At 40.4% G+C, this 24,177-nt stretch overlaps 2 protein-coding genes across 2 annotated transcripts in view; one reads left to right on the forward strand and one right to left on the reverse strand.

Moving 5' to 3' along the window:
* Positions 1 to 382: 382 nt before the first annotated feature.
* LOC139719197 (uncharacterized) lies at positions 383 to 19,283 on the reverse strand. Its single transcript, XM_071630626.1, has 5 exons — positions 18,923 to 19,283; positions 9,321 to 9,446; positions 8,229 to 8,394; positions 2,581 to 2,729; positions 383 to 1,209 (listed from the first exon to the last, which is right to left on the reverse strand). Exons 2-5 carry the CDS (start codon positions 9,429 to 9,431, stop codon positions 1,165 to 1,167), a joined length of 471 nt encoding a protein of 156 aa, XP_071486727.1. The 5' UTR covers positions 9,432 to 9,446; positions 18,923 to 19,283; the 3' UTR covers positions 383 to 1,164.
* A 329-nt stretch (positions 19,284 to 19,612) lies between these two features.
* The window catches only part of LOC139719198 (uncharacterized), a 33,495-nt gene continuing 28,930 nt past the window's right edge, over positions 19,613 to 24,177 (forward strand). The window contains exon 1 of the mRNA XM_071630628.1: positions 19,613 to 19,687. The gene's annotated coding sequence lies outside the window, so the exon portion shown is untranslated. The remainder of the gene's footprint in view (positions 19,688 to 24,177) is intronic.

Raw genomic sequence — 24,177 nt, forward strand, 5'->3', positions numbered from 1 at the left:
CTGAAAAGGGGTTTTACAAAGCACGAAGGATGGTATTATCTTATGGCACTGTGATTTAAAAAAAAAACGACAAATAAAATGAAACAAAGAAATACTAAAATAATTCAAATAGCTGGATAACTGAGAATCGACATAACATAGTTCCCACTATGGCACAGGATTCCTGAAGCCAGGATAATAATAATAAAAAAGTGATTATAATGATAAATAAAAGCAGACCATGTTCTCAGAAGCAATTAGAGTAGATATGAGAACATTTGACAAAACAATGCAAATCATTCAACGTTCCCTTGACAACAAGTACTTAATTTGGTCTTGATGCAATGTGTATTGAAACCTTGCCTTCGAATGTATGTTACTTGTCTTCTTTGCGACTGCAACGAAAAAGAGGGAAAATGCCATTAACTCCTGGGTAGTCTCTCCAACCATGCTTGGACCTTATGGATATGCATATTCAAACATGATAACAAGATTAGATTTGTGATATTCAACCAATGTGAATATAGTCACTTTTCTGCATCTTCCAGCCTTTTGCATCTAAAGGAGTAACCACAGAGTAAATTTGGGATGGATTGGATTTGTGCTTTTGTCAGGACTAGAAAAGCTCAGCAGCATTTACAACCTTAAGAAAAAATAAAATCAAATCACAACATTTACTCATTAACTTTGGCGGTATTTGACAATTATATTTTTGCACTTGTTAAAGAGTGGTCAGCTTCCATCGCAAAGCTGCGCATAGCTCCAATGGAATACTCTTTCTCACTTACATTATCATCAAGGTCAAGAGAACGAAATACATTCATTGGTGCATACAATGTAAATACATTCCAGAATACGTCACAAGTGCTCAACCTCTGAGGCAATTATATATTTTCTCCGGATGCACATCAATCCCAAATCTCATCCCCCTCCCCCGGGGGGAAAAAAAAAAATCCAAAACGAAAACACAAAACGCGGTGAACACAGTTCATCACACATTGACAATCAATAAATCACAGATGACCTCAAATATGTTTTCAACATATATAAAAGACATTAAAACACAGTCATATATCCATACTTTTGGTTATCAAGACATTTTTTCTCTTTTTTTTTTTTTTGTTGTTGAATGACAGGAATGCATGCAGTCTCTGGTGCAGTGTACTGGTGTCACTGGGCCCAGGCCTATCTCTGCGGTGACCCCTCGGACGAATCAGAATCTGACGCGTTCTGTTGACCAGTATTAAAGAGAGAGAGAGAAAAAAAAAAATCACAATAATTGGGCAAAACAAGACTGCCATGCTATGCTTGAAATAACACAAATGGGAGTAGTCACCATGCATGCATAGACCTTATACAGACAATACATGGTGAGGACATACCGGTAATAGAATAGCATGTTTGATAGCAGTAATTGCCAGTAAAAGATGTTAGAAGTCATAAGTAGTAATTTTTCCCTCAAACTTTTCACTGATGTGTTCTATCACTATTGCAGCAATCACTCAATTGCCAAGTTTATTTGGGGTTTGTTCCCCTTTAACCCTAAAAAGGCCGGGGGGGGGGGGGGGGGGGGGTCGAATCAACCCCCCTCGACATTTTTTTGCGACTATTCCACCGCACTAAATTTTTTGACTGCGCTGTTTGCTGACTTTTTACATTCAAGTTTCGCATATCTTTTGACACCATTTTCGCGAAAATTGTGCATAACATTATGACACTGCACGACCTTTTATACATGCCTGTCAGACGAAAATGGCTCAAAAATGTGATTTTGTGTATAAAGTCTATGCAAATGGAGTTTTCTCACCTTATTCATAAAAATATAATTATTTTCACTTTCAAAGACTGAAATCAATTAATTTTAGCATAATTATGCTTGAAATAGGTTCTGTCATAAATTTCGCAAAAAAAAATGATAAAACAAAATGTTGAAAAACAATAAAATACATAAGAAATTAATTTTGATACGAGATTTTTTTTCTAGGACATTGTTAGGAATGCTACAAAGAACGTTATCACCAAAAATTAGGATTCTAGGAGCTTTACTTTCTGATTTAGAGCAAAATGTTTGATTTTATGCATATATTAGCATAATTAATTAATATAATGAAAATTTCCATTTCTTTTTGTATAGTTTGGTAGATTACGCCACAGGTAATGCATGTGCCAATTTTCATGGCGATTGCGCGATCGACGGCCGAGATCTCGGGGGGTTGAATCAACCCTCCCCCGGCCACAGAACACTCCAAAAAGCCCGGCCTGGTTAGGGTTAAGTGGGCAATATCTTCATAGACCACTCTTACATTGGCGACACACTTCATAGAATTTTTATACAAGTTCCCTTGTCTCTCTCAGATGGGCAAATATTTGTAAATTTCTCTCTGATTTTGGGCAGACCTTTTGAATTTAACCAATTGTATTCAATCTGTCTCTAATATTGGACTAACAGCAAACAAGCCAATTTTGCCAATTCAACAAGTACAAAATGAAAAGTTTAGAAGCAAAATAACCCTCAGACTTTATTGGTTAACATAAAACCAGCATCTCACTTTAATAGCAGTGTGGATCAGGTCAGCAAAAAAAGCTTGTATACATCAGTACCTCATTCTTCCTGCCCAAGGTGTCATCAGTCAAGTCGTTCAAGGTTGGTCCCAGCTCTGCATCGCCTCCTGCTCCAGAGTCGTAGTTGACATGATTGGCTGGAATCAGGATGACATCTCCGTTGCCATGGTGACCATTCTCTTCTCCATCTGCATGCACAAACATGGAAAACACAAAGTTTCAGAATGTCGAGGTCCATGGAATTATGGCATCTATGGAATTCCAATACATAAATTCCATGTATGACTTACAATGTATGTCTGTTTGCATGTTCTAATGACATGCATGATGAACATATAATACTTGTTGCATATATAAAGCATCAGGTCAACTTTATTGATCTGCAAAGTATCGGCTGCATGCATGAGTATGTGTATAGTAAGCATACAATACAACTATATTCTCATGCATGTACACATGTTGGTTGCAACTGGGTGCAAGCAGGGGCCAGCAATATGTACATGTATGTTGCTTTACATGTACATGTACATCACATCGCTTGCACTGGATGATCGTAACTTGCAAAACGTGTTCATGTGTGGTATATCTGTCACATAGCACAAATAAAGCCCTTGTAATGCCTGTCTGTAACTTCGAACTTCTCTCGCGAAACTAAAATAATTTGGTATTGCATAATTATGTTTTATGTTGACAGTGCCAAGATGACAGTGACACTTTCATATCTGAAGTCAGTTCTTGCAGTAACTTGATAATCCAACCTTGCTTGTATACTTGTAACTGATCAATAAATACAACTTACCCTGATATACTTGAGACTTTTTATGAATTTAGGTAATCCCTAATTCTTGCCTCGACCCCAAATCCTAATCCTGACCCAAATCCTCAGAACATCCTTACATATATGTAATTATAACATTTGAACAACTGCACTGGATAAGATAACAATATACAGTGTACTATGCTACAGGCAATGCATATCAAAAGCCAGCTTTCTTCGTCATGGACAAAATGCCCTCCCTTTCTTCAGAAAAGCCGACATGGACTATGCCTTTGCATTTAATAGAATGGATAATGCTTAACACAAAGTCATCAAAAGGTACACAATAAATGATAAGGAATAATTCATCGAGTCACATAATCAGCCATTCTTCCCCACTCTGTCTATAATATTTGTAAATATTCACCTGGTAATGCTAACAAATTGTCTAGAGCTTGCAACAAATCAAAGGTAAGAGAGAGTTTTTCATTGTGAGATTGCAGCCATGGTGACTGGATGAGAATGGGGAGTGTTATTATGTAATGATCTCTCCTTTACATCTTTCTGACTATCACAAAGGATCCCCCCCCAAGTATTCTGTGAAAAAAGTGATGGTAAAATGTAACGCTCTTCACTAAACTATGGACCTAATATACGAGGACATTCATCGTATCGTTAATTGATTCATGCACCTGTACATCTCCAAAGCGCCACAAAGACATTTTAAACATGCTTCACTGCTTTGATCCCATCATCGTCACCGCCAGCAAGCCGGGAGAAGAACAAGATGGAGATTCTAAGATTCGAGAAATCTAAAACTATATGCGCAGAAGAAAACAAGGAAAAGTAGAAATTACGCGGTGCGTAACATATGTCCCCGCCGGAAGTAGCATTTTGTAACAAAATGTGCAATATAGGTAAAAAATCAAGGTCAAAGGTCAAAGAAGTCAAAGGTCAAAATTCTGTGTAGAAGTTTTGAAGCCCTCACCTAGTGCCATCACATAAAGCAAATGGAATCGAAATTGGGTTAGAAATGGCGAAGGAGTAGCATTTTGTAGCCAATGTACAATATAGGTCAAAAATCAAGGTCAAAGGTCAAAGAAGACAAAGGTCAAAATTCTGTGTAGAAGTTTTGAAGCCCTCACCTAGTGCTATCACATAAAGCAAACGGAATCGAAATCGGGTTAGAAATGGCGCAGGAGTAGCATTCTGTAGCAAAATGCACAATATAGGTCAAAAATCAAGGTCAAAGGTCAAAGAAGTCAAAGGTCAAAATTCTGTGTAGAAGTTTTGAAGCCCTCAACTAGTGCCATCATATAAAGCAAATGGAATCGAAATCGGGTTAAAAATGGCGAAGGAGTAGCATTTCGTAGCAAAATGTACAATATAGGTCAAAAATCAAGGTCAAAGGTCAAAGAAGTCAAAGGTCAAAATTCTGTGTAGAAGTTTTGAAGCCCTCACCTAGTGCCATCACATAAAGCAAACGGAATCGAAATCGGGTTAGAAATGGCGAAGGAGTAGCATTTTGTAGCAAAATGTACAATATAGGTCAAAAAATCAAGGTCAAAGGTCAAAGAAGTCAAAGGTCAAAATTCTGTGTAGAAGTTTTGAAGCCCTCACCTAGTGCCATCACATAAAGCAAATGGAATCGAAATCGGGTTAGAAATGGCGAAGGAGTAGCATTTTGTAGCAAAATGTACAATATAGGTCAAAGGTCAAGGTCAAAGGTCACGACTGAAATTCTGTGTAGAAGTTTCAAAGCTCCCATGTAGTGCTATCATATAAAGCAAACAGAATCAAAATTGGCTCATAAATGACAGAGAAGTAGCAAATTGAAGATTTTGATCACACACGGACGCACACACGGACACACGGACACACGGACGGACGGACACACGGACGGACGGACACACGGACACACACACGTACGGAGCCCGTTTCATAGTCCCCTGCTCGAACTCGTTCGGCGGGGACAATAACTCACAAAAATCAAGTAAAGTGAATGTGCAGTTAATCATGCCTCACACAATTTCACTTGGAAGAAGCAGGCAGTTTTTAAAAGAAAGTTAACATTTTGGCAGAATGATTGTCATTTGTGATCTCAATATTTCACTTTTCCGCAGCTTATTCCACTGCAAAAAGGGATGGTAATGGTAAAGAACAGGTATATCTTGCCATTAGGCAAGGTCTTAAATGCATCATGCGTGTGCAAAAATGTGCGAATCAGCAATTACCCATCTTCTGACACAAAATTTGTCATGTTCTCAGGTTTTGCTGCTCCTCATCATTTGTATTTATACATATACATGCCAAGTTTTATTAGGATACCTCAAACGTTTTTTTTTAGTTACGCTGTCCACAAAATTGATTACGGATGGAAGGACGGACAGATGGACAACCCAACAACATAATGCCTCCCGCGACACTTCCTGGATCTGCCTCCGATACCAGTAATATTAGTAACAGTACTTGTAGTAATAGTAGTAATGAAATAAATAACAATAAAAATAGTAAATGATAATGATGGCAACAACACCAATAATAATATTGATAAAAATAATAACCAGAGAAGCACTCTGATAGCAGAGACCTCCTCCGCCAAGCAGCTCATTTCCACCACTGATCTTGTTCTTCCATAGAGATCAGTGATTTCCACCCATACATATGCATGCAGAAAATCGCCCACCTTCCAAATATAGAAGTCTCAAATACGCGCAGCTTGAACTCCCTTGTTCATTGGCCCTATTCACCAATGATAATCCTTTAAAAAAAAAAAAAATCCAAATTCCAGATGGTGGACAAGATCAATACCAAATTTAATCAACTGTTCCTTGTGTCATCATCAACGTTTCCTTTCAGTTTCATCCAAATCCATTCCCAACTTTTTGAGCCATTTTGCAGACAGACAGAAGAACCAGCAATGGCAAAAACATAGTGTACAACATGATATATTCGCGGCATGAATTTTTCGCGAATTGGAGCTGACGGTCTTTTTTGCGGCATGAAATTTTCGCAAACTGCCACTGGCATTCAATGCATACAATGTAGTGTAGACAAGAACTTTTGTGTGCATTTTAATTTCGCGAATCTTCGCGCTCGCAAAATTCGCGAAGTTAAAATGTACGCGAAAATTCCTCATTTTACAGTAACTTCCTTGAAGAAGAAGAAGAAGACTAGAAATGTCGCTATGGCGACTGGTATGCCTCCGCCATAATGCATGATTCTCCTAATAGGTCTAGATGGTACATGTGGACAATGTGTGATTACATTTTCACAAAATTGGCAAAATATTGAAATGACAAGTTTGTCACAAATGTGTTGAATGTTCACCTTCCTTGACCTAGGTTTAATTGGATGAATAGGAGAGCATGTATTGGGGGATTTAAGGACTTTAACTTGACTTTGGCCCATTCATACATTTATGCACTGAGTAATTTTCAAGGTACCGGTATGGAGAAAAAGTGCAATTTCTGTACTGAATAGTAAATTGTTACCATTTTCATCTGGCATTTGACCCTAAAATTCATAAGATAATTACTTTCAGGTAGAAATGCATAAATATGCAGTAAGTTTTAAGATAAATTGAGCCACTTCCGAGATATGGAGGAAAAATTTAGTTCAGCACTTTCACTTGATCTTTGACCTTTTGACCTTTGAGGCAAAAAAAAAAAAGAAAAAGAAAAAAAAAACTCTCCAGAGAACTTCTATTTGGTTACACATGCATACACCAAGTGTAAAAAAAAAATAATCCTGCTGGCATTGCATAAACATGAGGAAAATAGTAAAATTTCGAAGTGTTGCACTTGACCTTTGACCCCATGAACCCTACATTCTCTAGATAATCACTGCCAGTCAGTACATGTATATACTATGTTCCATGAAGATACCTTGAACAATTTTCCAAGTTACGGAGAAAAAAAAGAAGTTTTAATATTTTTACTTGACCTTTTGACCTTTGACCTTTGACCTCATGACCCAAACTTTCACCAGAGAATCTTAACTGGGTAATACATGTATACAGTAAGTTTCAAGAAAATATCTTCAGGCATTGCATAGATATGGTGGAAATAGTGAAATTTTATGTATTTGACCTTGACCTTTTGACCTTTGACCTTGAGCATGTGCACCCAAAAGTTGATAGGCACAACTTCACCCCCTAATACACATACATGCCAAGTTTCATGCCTTGTCCACAAAATTCATTACGGACGGACGGAAGGACGGACAACCCGAAAACATAATGCCTCCGGCACCACTTTGTGGCGGAGGCATAAAAAAGAAAGTAACAACATTAAAGCCAAAACATAGTTCTCATATGCCAGCAGAACTGTCCATTATTGCTGTACGTAACCAATATATGCATACGAAATGCGTAAAATAACTCTGTAATAATGTATTAACACAATTTCAGTTGGGTAACAATGAAATGCAAAATATTAGCCAAGAAGGTTTGCCCAAAGTCAATAATCTCTGATCTTACCCCATCGTGGTTGCTATGTAAGTTTTCATACTTGATTATCAGTAATCGACAAATCAGGCCACAGCGATATCCATCGATCTTCTACGCTAGAGTGAAACGCATGCAGCTTTTTGGAGAATATGATTGTGAGGACACGATCGATCATAACCTTACATTCTACCTTTCCAAAATGCTGAATGCGGGGTTAATGAGGATGGCTCTTCTGGAATTAAAGTCATGTACTATGATCGAAATTATTCTTCTCCTTTGATCTCAAAACACACTAAAACAACTCATCATCCTGGCATATCCCGTTAGCCAGGCCAGTTTCTTGGTAGACCCTTTGTATGTATTGGAAGCAAATTCCAAATGATGGAAGATGAATTTTGAGCCCTTCTGAGAACCATGTTTTGGCTATTATAATGTATGACTTGACTGCGATGGAACCATATGGGAGAGCTAGCCACTCACTGCCGTTGCCAATACTGAGGTTCTGGATGGGCGGTAGACTGGTGGTGGACGTCATTGTGGACGTCGACGACACAGGGGGTGGGGTGAAGAGCCCCAGGGCTTCCTCCTCAAGCATATCCTGGAAGCAGTTTTCAATGTACTCTTCTTCTTCCAGCTGAGCCAACACCTGCATTAAGCACGGTATGAAACAAAGAGTTCTGACTTGAGGTGTTTCGAACAGAATCATCGGACATAGTGCAATCTATTTCATGTTTTATGCTTACAATATGAATAACAAATATCATAAGGTTTCGTGACATTACTTCCTCTTCTGGTTTTTTTTTCTTATCTTTCAGCTTGTTTAAAAGTATACAAAACATTGAAACTTAATTGCTTTTAAAAGTCAATCCTGACCTGACCTAATGAAATTCTTCCTTTAATTTTATTACTGACACTTCACTATTGATAGTGTATATTCAAGAAGAAAAATGATAATATATTCATTTGCAAAATACTGTATACGCCATATATTTCGCGAGTCTAAATTTTCGCAAATCGGGAATTCCCGACGATTTCGCAAGTGGTTAAATTCGCGATCGTGGAGTCCTGTACTGAATGGAGAAGTGTACACTCGTACATCACATTCACATCGGGATCAGAGTCAATATTTTCGCGTGTCTTTAATTTCGCAAATAGCACCTGATTCACGAAATTAGCGAAAATAAAAACCTCGCGAAATATTTGGCGTATAATACAGTATCCTCTCAACGACATTTTCAATATCATTTAACAGAAATGTAGACATAGAATATTTCATGGTGTGAAAATTTTCATGAATTCCACACTCAACCAAACTATCACAGAAACCACAACACACATAGATTTCTGGAGATATTTAATTTTGTACGAGCATACTCTTGACTGCATATTCCCACTAGACACAGGATAAGTTTTCGCCCCAGGTGAATACAAATGTAGCAACAGTCACTAAACAGTTAGTATCAACCAGGCACATTGTGCCATACAGGATGACGAAGACAACATAAAAGTCAAATGAAATTTATCGCACAAAAAAAAAAGTCTCCACTATGATGGTGCGACGTAACAACTTACGTCTAGGTCAAACTCATTTTCTTCCTCTCCCATCCACATGTAATCGGCATACGGGTTCTCATCCTTGGGGTTGCTCTGAGATTCGGTTACCAGGGCTAGCTCCACCGACATCTTCACGTCTTCTCTCTGGGTACAGGACAAAACAACAACAACAACAAAAATCAACAAAAATTGATACTTCAAAGATGAGGGATTAAGTGATATTTGCCACATATACATGTATCTGAATTTATATGCATACTGTAACAGTATTGGTGAATGGAAGTGACATACAATTTCTCCTGAAAATGATCAAATCACACAGCATCACAAAATCTTGATTTTATTACAAAAAATTGATACTCTTCAAAAATGAGGGGTTTAAGTGATATTTGCCTCATGTATTTGGATATGAATGTATTGTAACGGTAGTCATGAATGGAATCCTGAGTGACATACTGTAGTTCTGAAATATGAATTTCTCCTGAAAATGATCTTGAGTCTTGACAAAGTAATCCCCATATGTAGCAGCTGTAACACAGCTAGATGTGGATGGGTTGGTGCAGTGACAATACATGTACAATGTATGTGATGGTGTACATGTGTAGTACCAAAATATACAATCAAAACATGAGGATCAAAATACACTAAAAACATTTCCCAGGTCTGGTCTTGGTTGGAGCTTTGTCTGACAGGAAGAGGGAGCTCTGTGCGACAGGAAAAAACAGTCTACATGTATGAAGTTTCAAAGTTCTAATTCTTTACATAACATTTCATTCAGCATGCATTACAGCACTTGGTAGTTTATGTCGATGTGCTTGGTGTTCGCTGAAACAAGCATTTTAACCCCTTGAAGACGAGTTCCAAGTATACTCGGGCAGCTGTCTATGGGAAATGCGTGTTGCAGCAAAATCAGTCCGTCCTCAGCAGGTTACGGAGAGTTTAGAAACGTCCCTGTTTCTATTGAAGGCCAAAAGGTCCAATCTAAAAGCAAAGTATTTTTAACATTTGCAACGCTATTTCAAGTGTACTGCTATGAACCTGTGAGGCCACAACTGAAAGGATCACTTACAATGTAGTACACACGATAGTACCAAGCAGCTCCCTATGTAAATGATGCGTACTCTGTACCTTTCATTGAACCCCACATCTTGATATCATTGCATTACCGTTAAGTGCTAAAATTGTGAATTGCAGCATGAGAATCCCACCTAAAGCACAACATCATAATTAACAGCACATGCAGTGGTGTCTAAAGCACCAATATGTTCAATGTGCATATATAAACTCTCTATGTGTCATGTGCAACAAGAAATGCCCTAACAGTTGGCACATAGTAATTGCACTTAAAGTGACTGCAATTTGCACCATCAAAAAGTGCTTCCTGTAAGTGTAAATAAAATACCAAAATTACCACTGGGCATGAACAAGCATGCTTGCAATGAAATGCGGTGTGCTACAATGTATTGCATACAAATCTTTGATGGAGCCCTTTTTATACATGTACGGTCATATTTTCCACTATTTTTTTTTCAGATGTTGCTCCTAAAACTTTTAAAGGCATGTACACTAAAGTTGTAACTATATTGCTTTCTATTCACTGTGATGACAGGGTGATTAATCTTTCCTTGGGATACAAGGGTGTCACAATTTAAAAAACTGGAAAAAAAAGAGAAATGTTGCTATGGCGACTGGTATGCCTCCGCCATAATGCATAGTTCTCTATAGGTCTAGCAGTAGGTCTTGACATGAATTAGGTATATGAGACGACAGTTTCAATTGGCAAAAAATTAAAATGACATGTTTTGTCACAAATTTGGTGAGTGTTTACTTTCTTTGAACTAGGTTTCATTTGGATGGGTAGCTTTAATTGTTTAAGAGAGCAGGTATTCAAGGATTTGAGCATTTTCACTTGACCTTTGACCCTTGCCTTTTCACCCCATGGCCCACATTTCTTCCAATAATCACAAACTGGCAACATCTATTTTCATGACAATACTGAACTCTCAGAGTACTTTCAAAATGTGGCAAAAATTGTGTCATTTGAACATTTGTGACCCGCGACAACGGTTTCAGGCAAAAGTCGCAAGAGCAAATTCCTTCCTAGGCGGGGTACAAAAATTTTGACCAATATCTTTGTCGATTTTGGGTTTTTGCAGAAATTGAATCTTTGATATGTTTTCTACATCTACACTAAATTTCACAGCATAACACTAAGTTTTTCCTACCGAAAATAAAATTTTAAACACCCTATGTTGGATCGCACTTGTCAGTTTCGATCTTCTTTCGAATGCCACGCCACTATGCCCAGTGTTGCTACGGCGCGGCATCTCGCGTGCCATTGGATAGTGCGTCGCACACATTTACATAGTTCGGCTTTCGGAGATACACCTCGCAGCGTGTCGGAAATGTTTTGTCCACGCATGTATGCTCCATTGTTGTTGATAGATACCAGTACGCTCCGTCTTTTAGTGTATGCTCTTCGTTTGGCTTTCTATCAGAGCTTTTCTACCGCAATGTTCCGACAACGGAAGTGAAACAAAAAGTGAACAGCGACACTAGGCAGCACAAACTTAACGTGAAAATAGATACGATAGGGAACATGGTTTAAGCGTATCAGAGTGGCAAATCGCCACACAAATCGTGCAACATACGATCGGAAACTGACTTGATAATAGCTTGTAGTAAATATGACAGCAATTTGACTAAAAAAAAGACAGTAGAAGAGAGAAAAGGAGTGGTCATAAATGATCAGTTAATGTCAAAATTGCACCAAACTGAGTAAAGTCGTGTTTGTTTGTTTGTTTGCTTGCTTGCATGTTTACCGCACAATGCAAGACATGCATGGCTTGACAAAAACAAAAACAAACAAGGAAAAGTAGAAATTACGCGGTGCGTAATATATGTCCCCGCCGGAAGTAGCATTTAGTAGCAAAATGCACAATATAGGTAAAAAGATGAAGGTCAAAGGTCAAAGAAGTCAAAGGTCAAAATTCTATGTAGAAGTTTTGAAGCCCTCACCTAGTGCCATCACATAAAGCAAACGGAATCGAAATCGGGTTAGAAATGGCGAAGGAGTAGCATTTTGTAGGCAATGTGCAATATAGGTAAAAAATCAAGGTCAAAGGTCAAAGAAGTCAAAGGTCAAAATTCTGTGTAGAAGTTTTGAAGCCCTCATCTAGTGCCATCACTTAAAGCAAACGGAATTGAAATCAGGTTACAAATGGCAAAGGAGTAGCATTTTGTAGCAAAATGTACAATATAGGTCAAAAATCAAGGTCAAAGGTCAAAGAAGTCAAAGGTCAAAATTCTATGTAGAAGTTTTGAAGCCCTCACCTAGTGCCATCACATAAAGCAAACGGAATCGAAATCGGGTTAGAAATGGCGAAGGAGTAGCATTTTGTAGGCAATGTGCAATATAGGTAAAAAATCAAGGTCAAAGGTCAAAGAAGTCAAAGGTCAAAATTCTGTGTAGAAGTTTTGAAGCCCTCACCTAGTGCCATCACTTAAAGCAAACGGAATTGAAATCAGGTTACAAATGGCAAAGGAGTAGCATTTTGTAGCAAAATGTACAATATAGGTCAAAAATCAAGGTCAAAGGTCAAAGAAGTCAAAGGTCAAAATTCTGTGTAGAAGTTTTGAAGCCCTCACCTAGTGCCATCACATAAAGCAAACGGAATCAAAATCGGGTTAGAAATGGCGAAGGAGTAGCATTTTGTAGGCAATGTGCAATATAGGTCAAAAATCAAGGTCAAAGGTCAAAGAAGTCAAAGGTCAAAATTCTGTGTAGAAGTTTTGAAGCCCTCACCTAGTGCCATCACATAAAGCAAACGGAATCAAAATCGGGTTAGAAATGGCGAAGGAGTAGCATTTTGTAGGCAATGTGCAATATAGGTCAAAAATCAAGGTCAAAGGTCAAAGAAGTCAAAGGTCAAAATTCTGTGTAGAAGTTTTGAAGCCCTCACCTAGTGCCATCACTTAAAGCAAACGGAATTGAAATCGGGTTACAAATGGCGAAGGAGTAGCATTTTGTAGCAAAATGTACAATATAGGTCAAAAATCAAGGTCAAAGGTCAAAGAAGTCAAAGGTCAAAATTCTGTGTAGAAGTTTTGAAGCCCTCACCTAGTGCCATCACTTAAAGCAAACGGAATCAAAATCGGGTTAGAAATGGCGAAGGAGTAGCATTTTGAAGCAAAATGTACAATATAGGTCAAAGGTCAAGGTCAAAGGTCACAATTGAAATTCTGTATAGAAGTTTCAAAGCTCCCATGTAGTGCTATCATATAAAGCAAACAGAATCAAAATTGGGTTAGAAATGGCGAAGGAGTAGCATTTTGAACGTTTTGATCACACACGGACGCACACACGGACGGACACACGGACGGACGGACGGACGGACGGACACACGGACACACGGACACACACACGTACGGAGCCCGTTTCATAGTCCCCTGCTCGAACTCGTTCGGCGGGGACAACAAAAACCAGAACAACAGGAAGCGTGACCCTTTTTATCTTTCTGCCTTCGAAAGGGTCCCAATGATGAAATTTACAAGACAAATCAACCGCTATGAAAACGTGATTTGTAAAGATGTTGATACGAATGTGCCACCCGCTCCCGTGACATATACACACACGCGTAGCGTGTGGATGCTATTGAGTAATACGTGCACCATACACACATAACCAGCAGCTTGTAATTATCGTATCCGCCATCTTGAAAGACGTACTGGTAAACAAACCCGAGCGAAACGCATTGTACATTCAGCTCCATACGCTGAGTTCCGAGGAAGGTGCCCGGGAAATTTGACTCTCTCAGTGAGCCAATCAGAAGACGCTGTGGTTGCTAGAGGCTGAGCTTAATCTCGATTGGCACCATTGTACGGATGGGTGACTCTCACCTCGCATCGCCGCTGGGCATTGTCTTCGAGCATGACGGAAATCTTCAAAGCCCGTTTTCTCGCAATTTTGTCAGGCTAACAAATCAAAAAGTGCATTATATTTCGCTTTATATGTGTTTTATATCAATGTAAAGCTTAGGAAATGGGCAATGCGATTCAATGAAAAAATGAATTTTCAGAATTCTCCACTTTTGCCTGAAACCGTTGTCGCCGGTCACATTTTCCCTTGACCTTTGAACCTGACCTCTGACTTTTGACCCCATGATCCCAAAAATTCTAAGAAAATCACTGCCAGGCAGTAAATATATACTAAGTTTCATGAAGATACCTTGAGCAATTTCCAAGATACAATGTATGGAGAAAACTAAAACTTTCTGTATAGAACATTTATCCTGTTACTAAATTCCAGGAAAACACCTTTAGGCATTACATAAATGGGAGAAATAGTGAAATTTTGAGAATTTGACCTTGACATTTGACCTTGTGCACGTGTATCTAAAAACTGATCAGGCACAACTTGGTCCACCCATACATACATGTACATGTACATGTACATTGTACATACCAAGTTTCATTAGGAGGTACCTCAAACGGTTTCCAAGCTATGCTGTCCACAAAACTGATTACGGATGGACGGACAACCCGAACACATAATGCTTCCGGTGACAATTCGTGGCAGAGGCATTACAACAACAACAAAAATCTACTGAAATGGGACCGATCTATTCTAACATACTCCTGTTATACAAAAGCAATAATGAGAAAATAAACATTACTACCTGGCCAACTTCCAACATGCTTACAACCACTTATTGCCAAACATCTAAAATGCCATTATAAGCAAAGAAGAGTAACTACACAATATTCATGAAATAGGAAATCCCCACGGCAAAGAGGGGCATGCTTGCGTGACCTTTCAATTTTGAATACACAAAATTTGGCAATCTTGGAAAGGGACTTCCCAAAGTCTAGCACATTTTGCTGAAGGGCCATTCTTTGAAAAGTGAACCTAATTTCAAAAAAATGAAGTTTGTTCTATGACATTTTGAGTTGAATAATCATACAGAGCACTGTCTGAAGTTGCATGAATGATATTTTTATTTTCCAATTAGGGCCATTATTGTGCTCATTTGCATGTATTTGCATAGGCATAGATTTTACAGGAAATATTACGCATTTTTGCCATATTTTTGACTGATGGAATTGTGCGTCTATTAACTTCCTTTCTGTAATTTTTGGTAAAAATATGTTTGTCCACACCTATCTCAACATATCTAGCCCAAGAATGACAGACATGATTAAATCATAAGTAATTAACATACAAAGTTAATCATCTCTAAATGTCACACACGTGACCGAAAAACAGGAAAAGTTTAAAGGGGATGGCTAGCAACTGATCAGTGGGAATCAGTGGGAATGCAGGGGGATAATTGTTCCAATCCTCGTGGGATTCATTTAAGAGTACATTATATATCTATTGTTGTGTGAAAATTATTTGCTTCAGAATGGTCTCATATTCAAGTAATGTGCAGTTTAATGTTTCCAGGTTAGCATGCCTGTACAGTGACGAGGCGATCGTTAACGGCAATTTAAAAGTGGCAATTTATTTGGTAAATTAAGGCTTATCATGGACCTACTCACAAAAGGACTTTCAACAAATCCACCTACTGATGTATGAGATTCGCCACAACCTAATTATGCGCATATTAATGAGTACATACAGATGTCTTGAAAATGATGATGGCAATTGCATTTCATGCATCATCACTGACAAAGAAGTTGTTTCCGCGATTCCCGGCCATATTTGGCTGATGCACCTTTACAGATGGAAACATCTTCTGAGAATAAACATCAATGAGGAGAAGCAGCAAACCTCAGAACATGACTAATTGGATTGGAAATTACTGATTCGCTCACTATCGCTCACACATATGACCTTAACTAATAGTACAGCATACATATTGTATTCCTCATGAATTATCTGTTTTTACTCTGGAAAAATGTATGGAAAAGGTGGAAATGAGATTACAAATCATATTCCATTTATTAGCTAAAATGCTAGCTATCCCTTTAAAAGAACATAAAATGCATGCATTTTGCTACTGAAAAAGCCGGAGAAAGTCCGGGATTGCCAGTGGCTAAGATCATAAGATCAAGGCAGATGGTAAGAATGTTCAAAATATTTTTGCGCACTTTTGACACAGGGACAGAGGCATGCATGGATTAATGAAATGAATGAATGTCCATGTGAGGTAGGTCCACGGGCTTATGAACATATCGTAGATATGCCTAGATACAAATACATCTTTTTGGAGGTCAATTTGAATTGATGGGAGAGAGTATTAGTGGCCTTCTGCTCCCCATCACAGCAAATACATAAAACGAACAACTTCACAAGGTTTCAGGGGAGTGCTACAATAGAGGGCACGTGGTCTGGTTTGCGTCAGATGGCATATCGGACAAGCATTCACCGCACCCGACGTGCAATCTGCAGGTGCTGTTATCACAAAGCCTCTTATCTTGCGTACCGCCTACTGTAAAAGTGGACATTTTTGCGGTGTTGAAATTTTCTTGCATTTCGCGCAACCAGAAACTAGCGCGAAAATAAAAGCATGCGAATATTTTTGCTCGCCATATGTTCCAGTAGCTGATGTCTTGATTCCGCAGAATTTAAAAAAACAAGCGAAACTCTTCTCACCTGGCCGAGAGCGAAAAAATATTAGTCACACGAAAATATCCACTTTTACATTATACCCTCATGCTGCAAACCAGGAACACTCCGTCACAAAATCTGACATGCTGCCACAAACCAGTGCATACCCTATGACAAACAGGGACGCGCCAACTGCATATCGACTGGTCACTCCTGTCGAATTGTCTTGACCATGAAAAGTCCCATGCGTGATGGGTGAGTTACGTTTGTCACCGAAGTCACGCATGAATTAGTGGTCATATCACTTCACTTCTCCTGACTCTTTTACTGTTTCAGAGAGGGTGGAAGATTTTCCAAGATCACGAAAGTTGGGATGAAGTGCTGATATGAAGCAAACAGGGATAAATATTGTATTTCGTAAACAAACTGTGTATGTAACAAAAATCGCCGTGCGAAGTCGCCCTGATTCATATCTAGATCTATTTGTCAGATGCGAGATGGATGAGAAGTGAACCGGGGCGAGGGCCTCATGAACCGCTCGTGAGTATGGCCACGACACACGGTACTCATGAAGCACGCCGAGGTGAGGTGGGGGGATCCTTCAATAGGGACTTTTCGATTTCACCTCGTGGACATGGCCGTCGAGGTAATGACGTCATTTTAAAGAACTGCGCATGCCCAAGGTTCTCCAGCACGTCCAACGCCAGAATTGCAAACGCGTGTTCGAGGGATTTCACGGCCACCGCGGATTCATGACTTGATGACGTCATTGCGTGGCACAACCAATCGCCAGCCGGCTGGAGGGGAAGGGGTCCATGACGTCATGGCAGTACGTCGCGAACGGCATGCACTGAAAATCGAAATGGGTGATAACACCGCGGACGTGACGAGTGGACCGCAGCCATTTAGAGCCGCTCTCGTACGAGAATGGCAGCCACGTCCACACAATCGAAAAGTCCTTAATGAGCGGGATGGAGCACCCCTCATACAAGCGGGTTTCCTGGACTGAAAAAGGCCACTGCCAGGCCTACTACGTCCCCTATGATTTAACATTAGAATCTAACGTTGAATTTATATACAAACTTTGGGTGAAACTGTGTACCGTTGTGGCGTTTGGGCGTTAGACTGTAAACTATAGCTTTAAGTTTTAACGGTTAGTAGCTTTTTTACACGATGTCTTCAATAAAGAGTAAGAGTTCCAAATACAACATTAACATTACAGTTCGGGAAACCCACTCACAAGGGGGGCCCCTCCTTATAAGTAACCCGTCCCCCTTATAAGTAACCCCGTCCCCCTTATAAGTAACCCCCGGGGCACCCCTTATAAGGAGTCTCCACGCTTTTTTGCAATGCAACGCGAAAATGAAAGGACTGCGGCAATTCGCTTGATTATGTCCATAAAGCTTCACAAGTTTCCTAGTTACTCACGAAATTTGAGCAAAATCGGTTTGAGGCATCATATCTAAAACCATGGATTTAAATGCGATGTCAAACGACCCATGCGAATGCTGAAATGCGAGCGATTACTGGCGTGAGTGGTCGCCAGGGGCGGCGGCGCGGCAATGCAGACGTGGCGACTGAGTACGAAAGTCTCCGTACTCAGTCGCCACGTCTGCACTCAAGCATTGCCGCGCCGCCGCGCCTGGCGACGCTCACGCCAGTAATCGCTCGCATTTCAGCATTCGCATGGGTCGTTTGACATCGCATTTAAATCCATGATTTTAGATATGATGCCTCAAACCGATTTTGCTCAAATTTCGTGAGTAACTAGGAAATTTGTGAAGCTTTATGGACATAATCAAGCGAATTGCCGCAGTCCTTTCATTTTCGCGTTGCATTGCAAAAAAGCGTGGAGACTCCTTATAAGGGGTGCCCCGGGGGTTACTTATAAGGGGGACGGGGTTACTTATAAGGGGGACGGGTTACTTATAAGGAGGGGCCCCCCTTGTGAGTGGGTTTCCCGAACTGATTAGATTAACAAGAAAAAGAAGGGAGTCACCGCAATGCCAATGGTCAGGTTAGATTCCAGTGCAGTGCATTCTAATGCCGTAGTAATGGATATTCTTACCTCACATCTATTCCTGGTGTGGTGGGAAAGCTGGATAGTGCTGTTTGCTCACAATTAGGAAAGGCCAACTTGTACAGGTACCTTTGCAATATGACTTCGTCGACTAGCCCTGGCCCTGGACGAGAACGAGCTCAGTGTTTTTTTGCACCTTCGTGATACTGAGACCCGGAAAGCCTCGATTGCCCTCGCGCGCCCTTGAGTGGTGATGATAATAGGCCTACAACAGCAGCATGCATGCGATATGCAGTTTAGGTGGAATACCCCATACACATAACACCGCACTACGACGACGTGCAACAAATCTTGGGTTCTGACAATCCAAAACAACGAGTTGGTATGAACAGCATGCAACACACACAATGCATTCACTCGCTCAGCTCGCGAGCTCTGCTGATGCGCCTCGGTTGTTTCGCGTACACTTTGCAGAGTGCATCCCACTACCACTGTATGAAATATAGTTCTTAACTAAAAGAGAAAAAGAATGAAGGTTCATTGCTGATAAGTCATAGTACGCTGAGATTGAGATGGTAACCTTACAAACAGCAATTGGTGATGAAAACAACTGACTTTCAATCTATTGATAGTACAAATAGCAGGACGAGCGTATGAATATCAACGCTGGACAACTGTGATACCTACTGCAATATAATGTAAACACAACGCACAGGTGAACAGCTGATTACAGGGTTGGCACCAGACGTTTCTACCGTCCTGATGTTGCACCTGCTAGTGACAAAACACGGAATCTGAAACTCCAAAAGCAAGGTGAGATCACATATTATGATCTTTGTTCACACGTTTGCTACACACACTGTAACAAACAAATACTGGTCAATATGGAAAGGACACGTTTGATATGTTTCCTGTAGTAGGGTTAGCTAGGGGCCTAAACTGGCATGTGGTGCAGCCCCTGCCCCGCAGACTGTATCTGTGGTATTGCACAAGCAACGCCCAATCGGCCAGCTAGCAGCTTGGGGATAGCTGGGTACGCGTACGGGGTACGTACGTGTGCCCACCCGGCTTCGCTGGGTGTATGTACCGGTGCCTGGCTGGAGGCTTGTTATTTGAATATTTTGTTTGTCTTGTCTTGCCGAAGATGCCCACAATCAATAGGTTGATTAGCATTGCACTAGGGATGTAGACCAAGCTTGACTCGTCCTAATGTTGATCTTCTCTACTGATCTGCTATCAATCAAAATATGGCATATCAGTTCGGGAAACCCACTCACAAGGGGGGCCCCTCCTTATAAGTAACCCGTCCCCCTTATAAGTAACCCCGTCCCCCTTATAAGTAACCCCCGGGGCACCCCTTATAAGGAGTCTCCACGCTTTTTTTGCAATGCAACGCGAAAATGAAAGGACTGCGGCAATTCGCTTGATTATGTCCATAAAGCTTCACAAGTTTCCTAGTTACTCACGAAATTTGAGCAAAATCGGGTTGAGGCATCATATCTAAAATCATGGATTTAAATGCGATGTCAAACGACCCATGCGAATGCTGTAATGCGAGCGATTACTGGCGCGAGTGTCGCCAGGCGCGGCGGCGCGGCAATGCTTGAGTGCAGACGTGGCGACTGGCTATCCCGCGCCTGGCGACACTCACGCCAGTAATCGCTCGCATTTCATCATTCGCAGGGGTCGTTTGACATCGCATTTAAATCCATGATTTTAGATATGATGCCTCAACCCGATTTTGCTCAAATTTCGTGAGTAACTAGGAAACTTGTGAAGCTTTATGGACATAATCAAGCGAATTGCCGCAGTCCTTTCATTTTCGCGTTGCATTGCAAAAAAGCGTGGAGACTCCTTATAAGGGGTGCCCCGGGGGTTACTTATAAGGGGGACGGGGTTACTTATAAGGGGGACGGGTTACTTATAAGGAGGGGCCCCCCTTGTGAGTGGGTTTCCCGAACTGATATAGACTAGTCTACACTGAACAAATCCTTCTTGTTTGTTTGGTTTTTTTTTTTCAAACAATGATGGTTGATTATTTGCTGACCCTTGACATATCAAATGTGTGAAGGGTTGCAGCAGTCACTACTTCCTTTAGAATGCTGTTCCTGTCCAGTCCTTTATGGTCCTTGGTAGGAAAGATGACCCCCATATGTCCTGTGTTCTGCAGGTGACAAACTGGAATTGTTTGCTGTAACGATCAAGAGTGTCGTTGGCGAGGGGGTAGTGGGAGAAGTTTTAATTTGATTATTTTATGGGTAGTGGGCAAGGTCATTGTTGATCCTAAAGAGCATGGAGAGCTGTAAGATCTTCCTGCCGTGCTCCTGAGACTGCCAGCCAAGTCGAGCGCAAGGATTTTGATCATCTGGCTGGCACTTGATGTGTACAAGTTTATGTTACCTGTTTAGCGCAAAGCTGCAGATGCTGCAGATCACAAAAATGGATATCAAAAAGTAAGGACCTCCTGCATCAATCACCTCTCTAAGAAAATCTGGATGAGAAACTAATTTAAGCGGTACTTTCTAGTTTTACTTGGCTTTAGAGGACTCCATTTTTGACAGCTAGGGCCTCCTTACAAATCAGTGTGACATTATGGCTCAGGTATTGGCCTGCTTAATTAGGCCCCTCTACCAAAAATGAAAAAACAAACAAACAACAAAACACACACATGCAAGAAAACAAAGGCAAAGCAAACTTGTCATAACAGGCCTTGCATAATCTACAGACCCTGTTTTGCAACTGTGAGCAAAGATGCCAACAATGCTGCCACAATACGGCTGGGGAAAGAAAAAAAAAGTCAGCCATGCAGAATCCCCCATAACTCAAGGAGGTAGAATATGATGCAAGATTACACCCACTGGCGCTAATGCACTTATGTATCTTTGTAGATATAAAACTAAACCAAATTGCACCAAAATCACAGCAAGTACAGGGGAAACTCGGTATAACGAACACTGCTATAACGAGATATCGGTTATAACGAGGAAATTTTCTCGGTCCCAAATTTCCTTCCACACAAGTCTATGTAAAATGCTACTCTTATAGCGAGATCGGCTATAACGAAATAACTGCTATAACGAGATAAATTTTGTGACTTCCAAACAAAGAAAAACATAGTAAATCAAACCTGCTATAGCGAGGTAAAGCAAAATGCCTTCGGTAAAGCTTTACATCGCCTGTGTTATCATCTTCCGAGATTGTAAAGCTTGATGCGCCAAAAACTGTCTTGCACACACATAATCATTTTCTTCAATGCACTCCAGATAGCACTGCATGTTGTACGTGTGAAGTGTGTGTGTGTGCACGCACACTGATACATGCAGAAAATGTGGTGGGACGGCCATAATGTATGCATGACATCATCATGACGTTTAGCAGGTGTGAGGCAATCTGATGCTGTGATTGGCCTTCTACTTAGGGAATTCCCCGTCTTCACACACACGCAGTCATAATGTACATACAGAATGTGTCACATACACACACAGCATTGTGCAGACCATATTCAAGCTTTCCACACAACACACACCCATTCGATAACCACATACCAATCCACAGACGATCTTGATACAATCGCAAGCTATATAAATTTACAAATTCAAACATCTACAATTAATAAGAAACACATTCTTGATATTGGATTTCCTTGGCAAAAACATCTTCTTACCCATAAAGGTGAGTAATTCCCTCACACACAATATCAAGTTTTCAGTATTGATTGAAATATGAAGGGTAGTCCCACATGTGCAAATTAATGTCATTATTTTATGCCTTCTTTTATGCCTACTGATATAACGAGATATCGGCTATAACGAGGAAAATGACTCGGTCCCGACCATCTCGTTATATCGAGTTTCCACTGTACTTTTAATAGCTTATTTCCAATCACTCACTTACATTTGAACCAAAGTGGTTATCAGGAAACATCGATATCATTATCAACTTTCGTGTCATTGCTCAAAACTACTCGTTCTGCTCAAGCGATTATGACGTACGCTGCCTGTACAATCTGAAAGTGAAGTTGTGATATATGTGACATGTCTTTCAGGTAACTTAGAGCTAAAATCAATACAAATAGTTTATGGCAAGTTGAATGAAGTCTGTCGAGGTACATGTAGTATGCAGTTCTTAGAGTGCGCACAGTCACACACACAGACAGACAGATACCGTAAGTACCGTATGATGTTTAGGCTGTGCATGTGTAAAATTTTGTCTGTTTGTTGTTAAAAAAACAAAAACAACAAAACAAAACAAAAAATTGATGCAGCAGCAAATAATTTGGACAGGGACAAGAAAGTCATAATTTCTTCTCTTTTTTGTCTCGCCCACCGGAGGTGAAGGCGAGACTAAGGGATCCAAATGGCGTCCGTCCGTCGTCCGTCGTCCGTCCGTCGTCCGTCCGTCGTCCGTCCGTCGTCCGTCACAAATGTTAAAGTTTACCTGCAAGACTCTCTTATGATGCATAACTTGGCATCTGTTACAGCAATGGCAGCCACACTTGGGTGATAGAAGCACTAGGGGTATCTTCATGTTATGGTGTTGTCAGAGGTCATGTGATGATGTCAAAGGTCATTTGAGGTCATAAATTAAAGAGTATGTGCAAGACTCTCTTTTCTATGTTAAAGACTCTCTTTTGACAAATAACTTCACATAAGTTGCTTGGATTACAACCTAACTTGGGTCATAGATGCACTGGGGGTACCTTCATGTTATGGTGCCGTTGGAGGTCACAGGATAAGGTCAAAGGTCATTTGAGGTCAAACGTTAAAGTTTACTTGCAAGACTCTCTTATCACATGTAACTCGACACATGTTGCTACTGTACAATGGCAAGCAAACTTGGGTGATGGATGCACTAGGGGTACCTTCATGTTATGGTGCCGTAAGAGGTCACATGATAAGGTCAAAGGTCATTTGAGGTCATACGTTTAAGTTTACTTGCAAGACTCTCTTATCACACGTAACTCAGCACATGTTGCTACAATGGCAATCAAACTTGGGTGATGGTAGATGTCTCTTGGGAAGTTGAAGGTAACCACAAGGTCAAAGGTTACAGACAGGGGTCAACGAACTTTTAGGGCCCAATGTTAAGTTTTTAGGGCACATTTCGTTTATGGCTCATAACTTTTGATCCCTTTGTCCGTTTGTGACCAAACTTCGATGGAAGATGTCCCTTGGGGAGGTGAAGGTCGTCACAAGGTCAAAGGTCACAGACGGGTCAACAAACTTTTAGGGCCCAATGTTATTTTTTAGGGCACGTTTTGATTGTGGCTCATAACTTTTTATCCCTATGTCCGTATGTGACCA

This window comes from Diadema antillarum, unplaced genomic scaffold (genome assembly GCF_040938485.1).
Source record: "Diadema antillarum isolate AM-2024a unplaced genomic scaffold, OU_Dant_1.0 scf00000107, whole genome shotgun sequence".
In the NCBI taxonomy this organism is placed as follows: Eukaryota; Metazoa; Echinodermata; class Echinoidea; order Diadematoida; family Diadematidae; genus Diadema; species Diadema antillarum.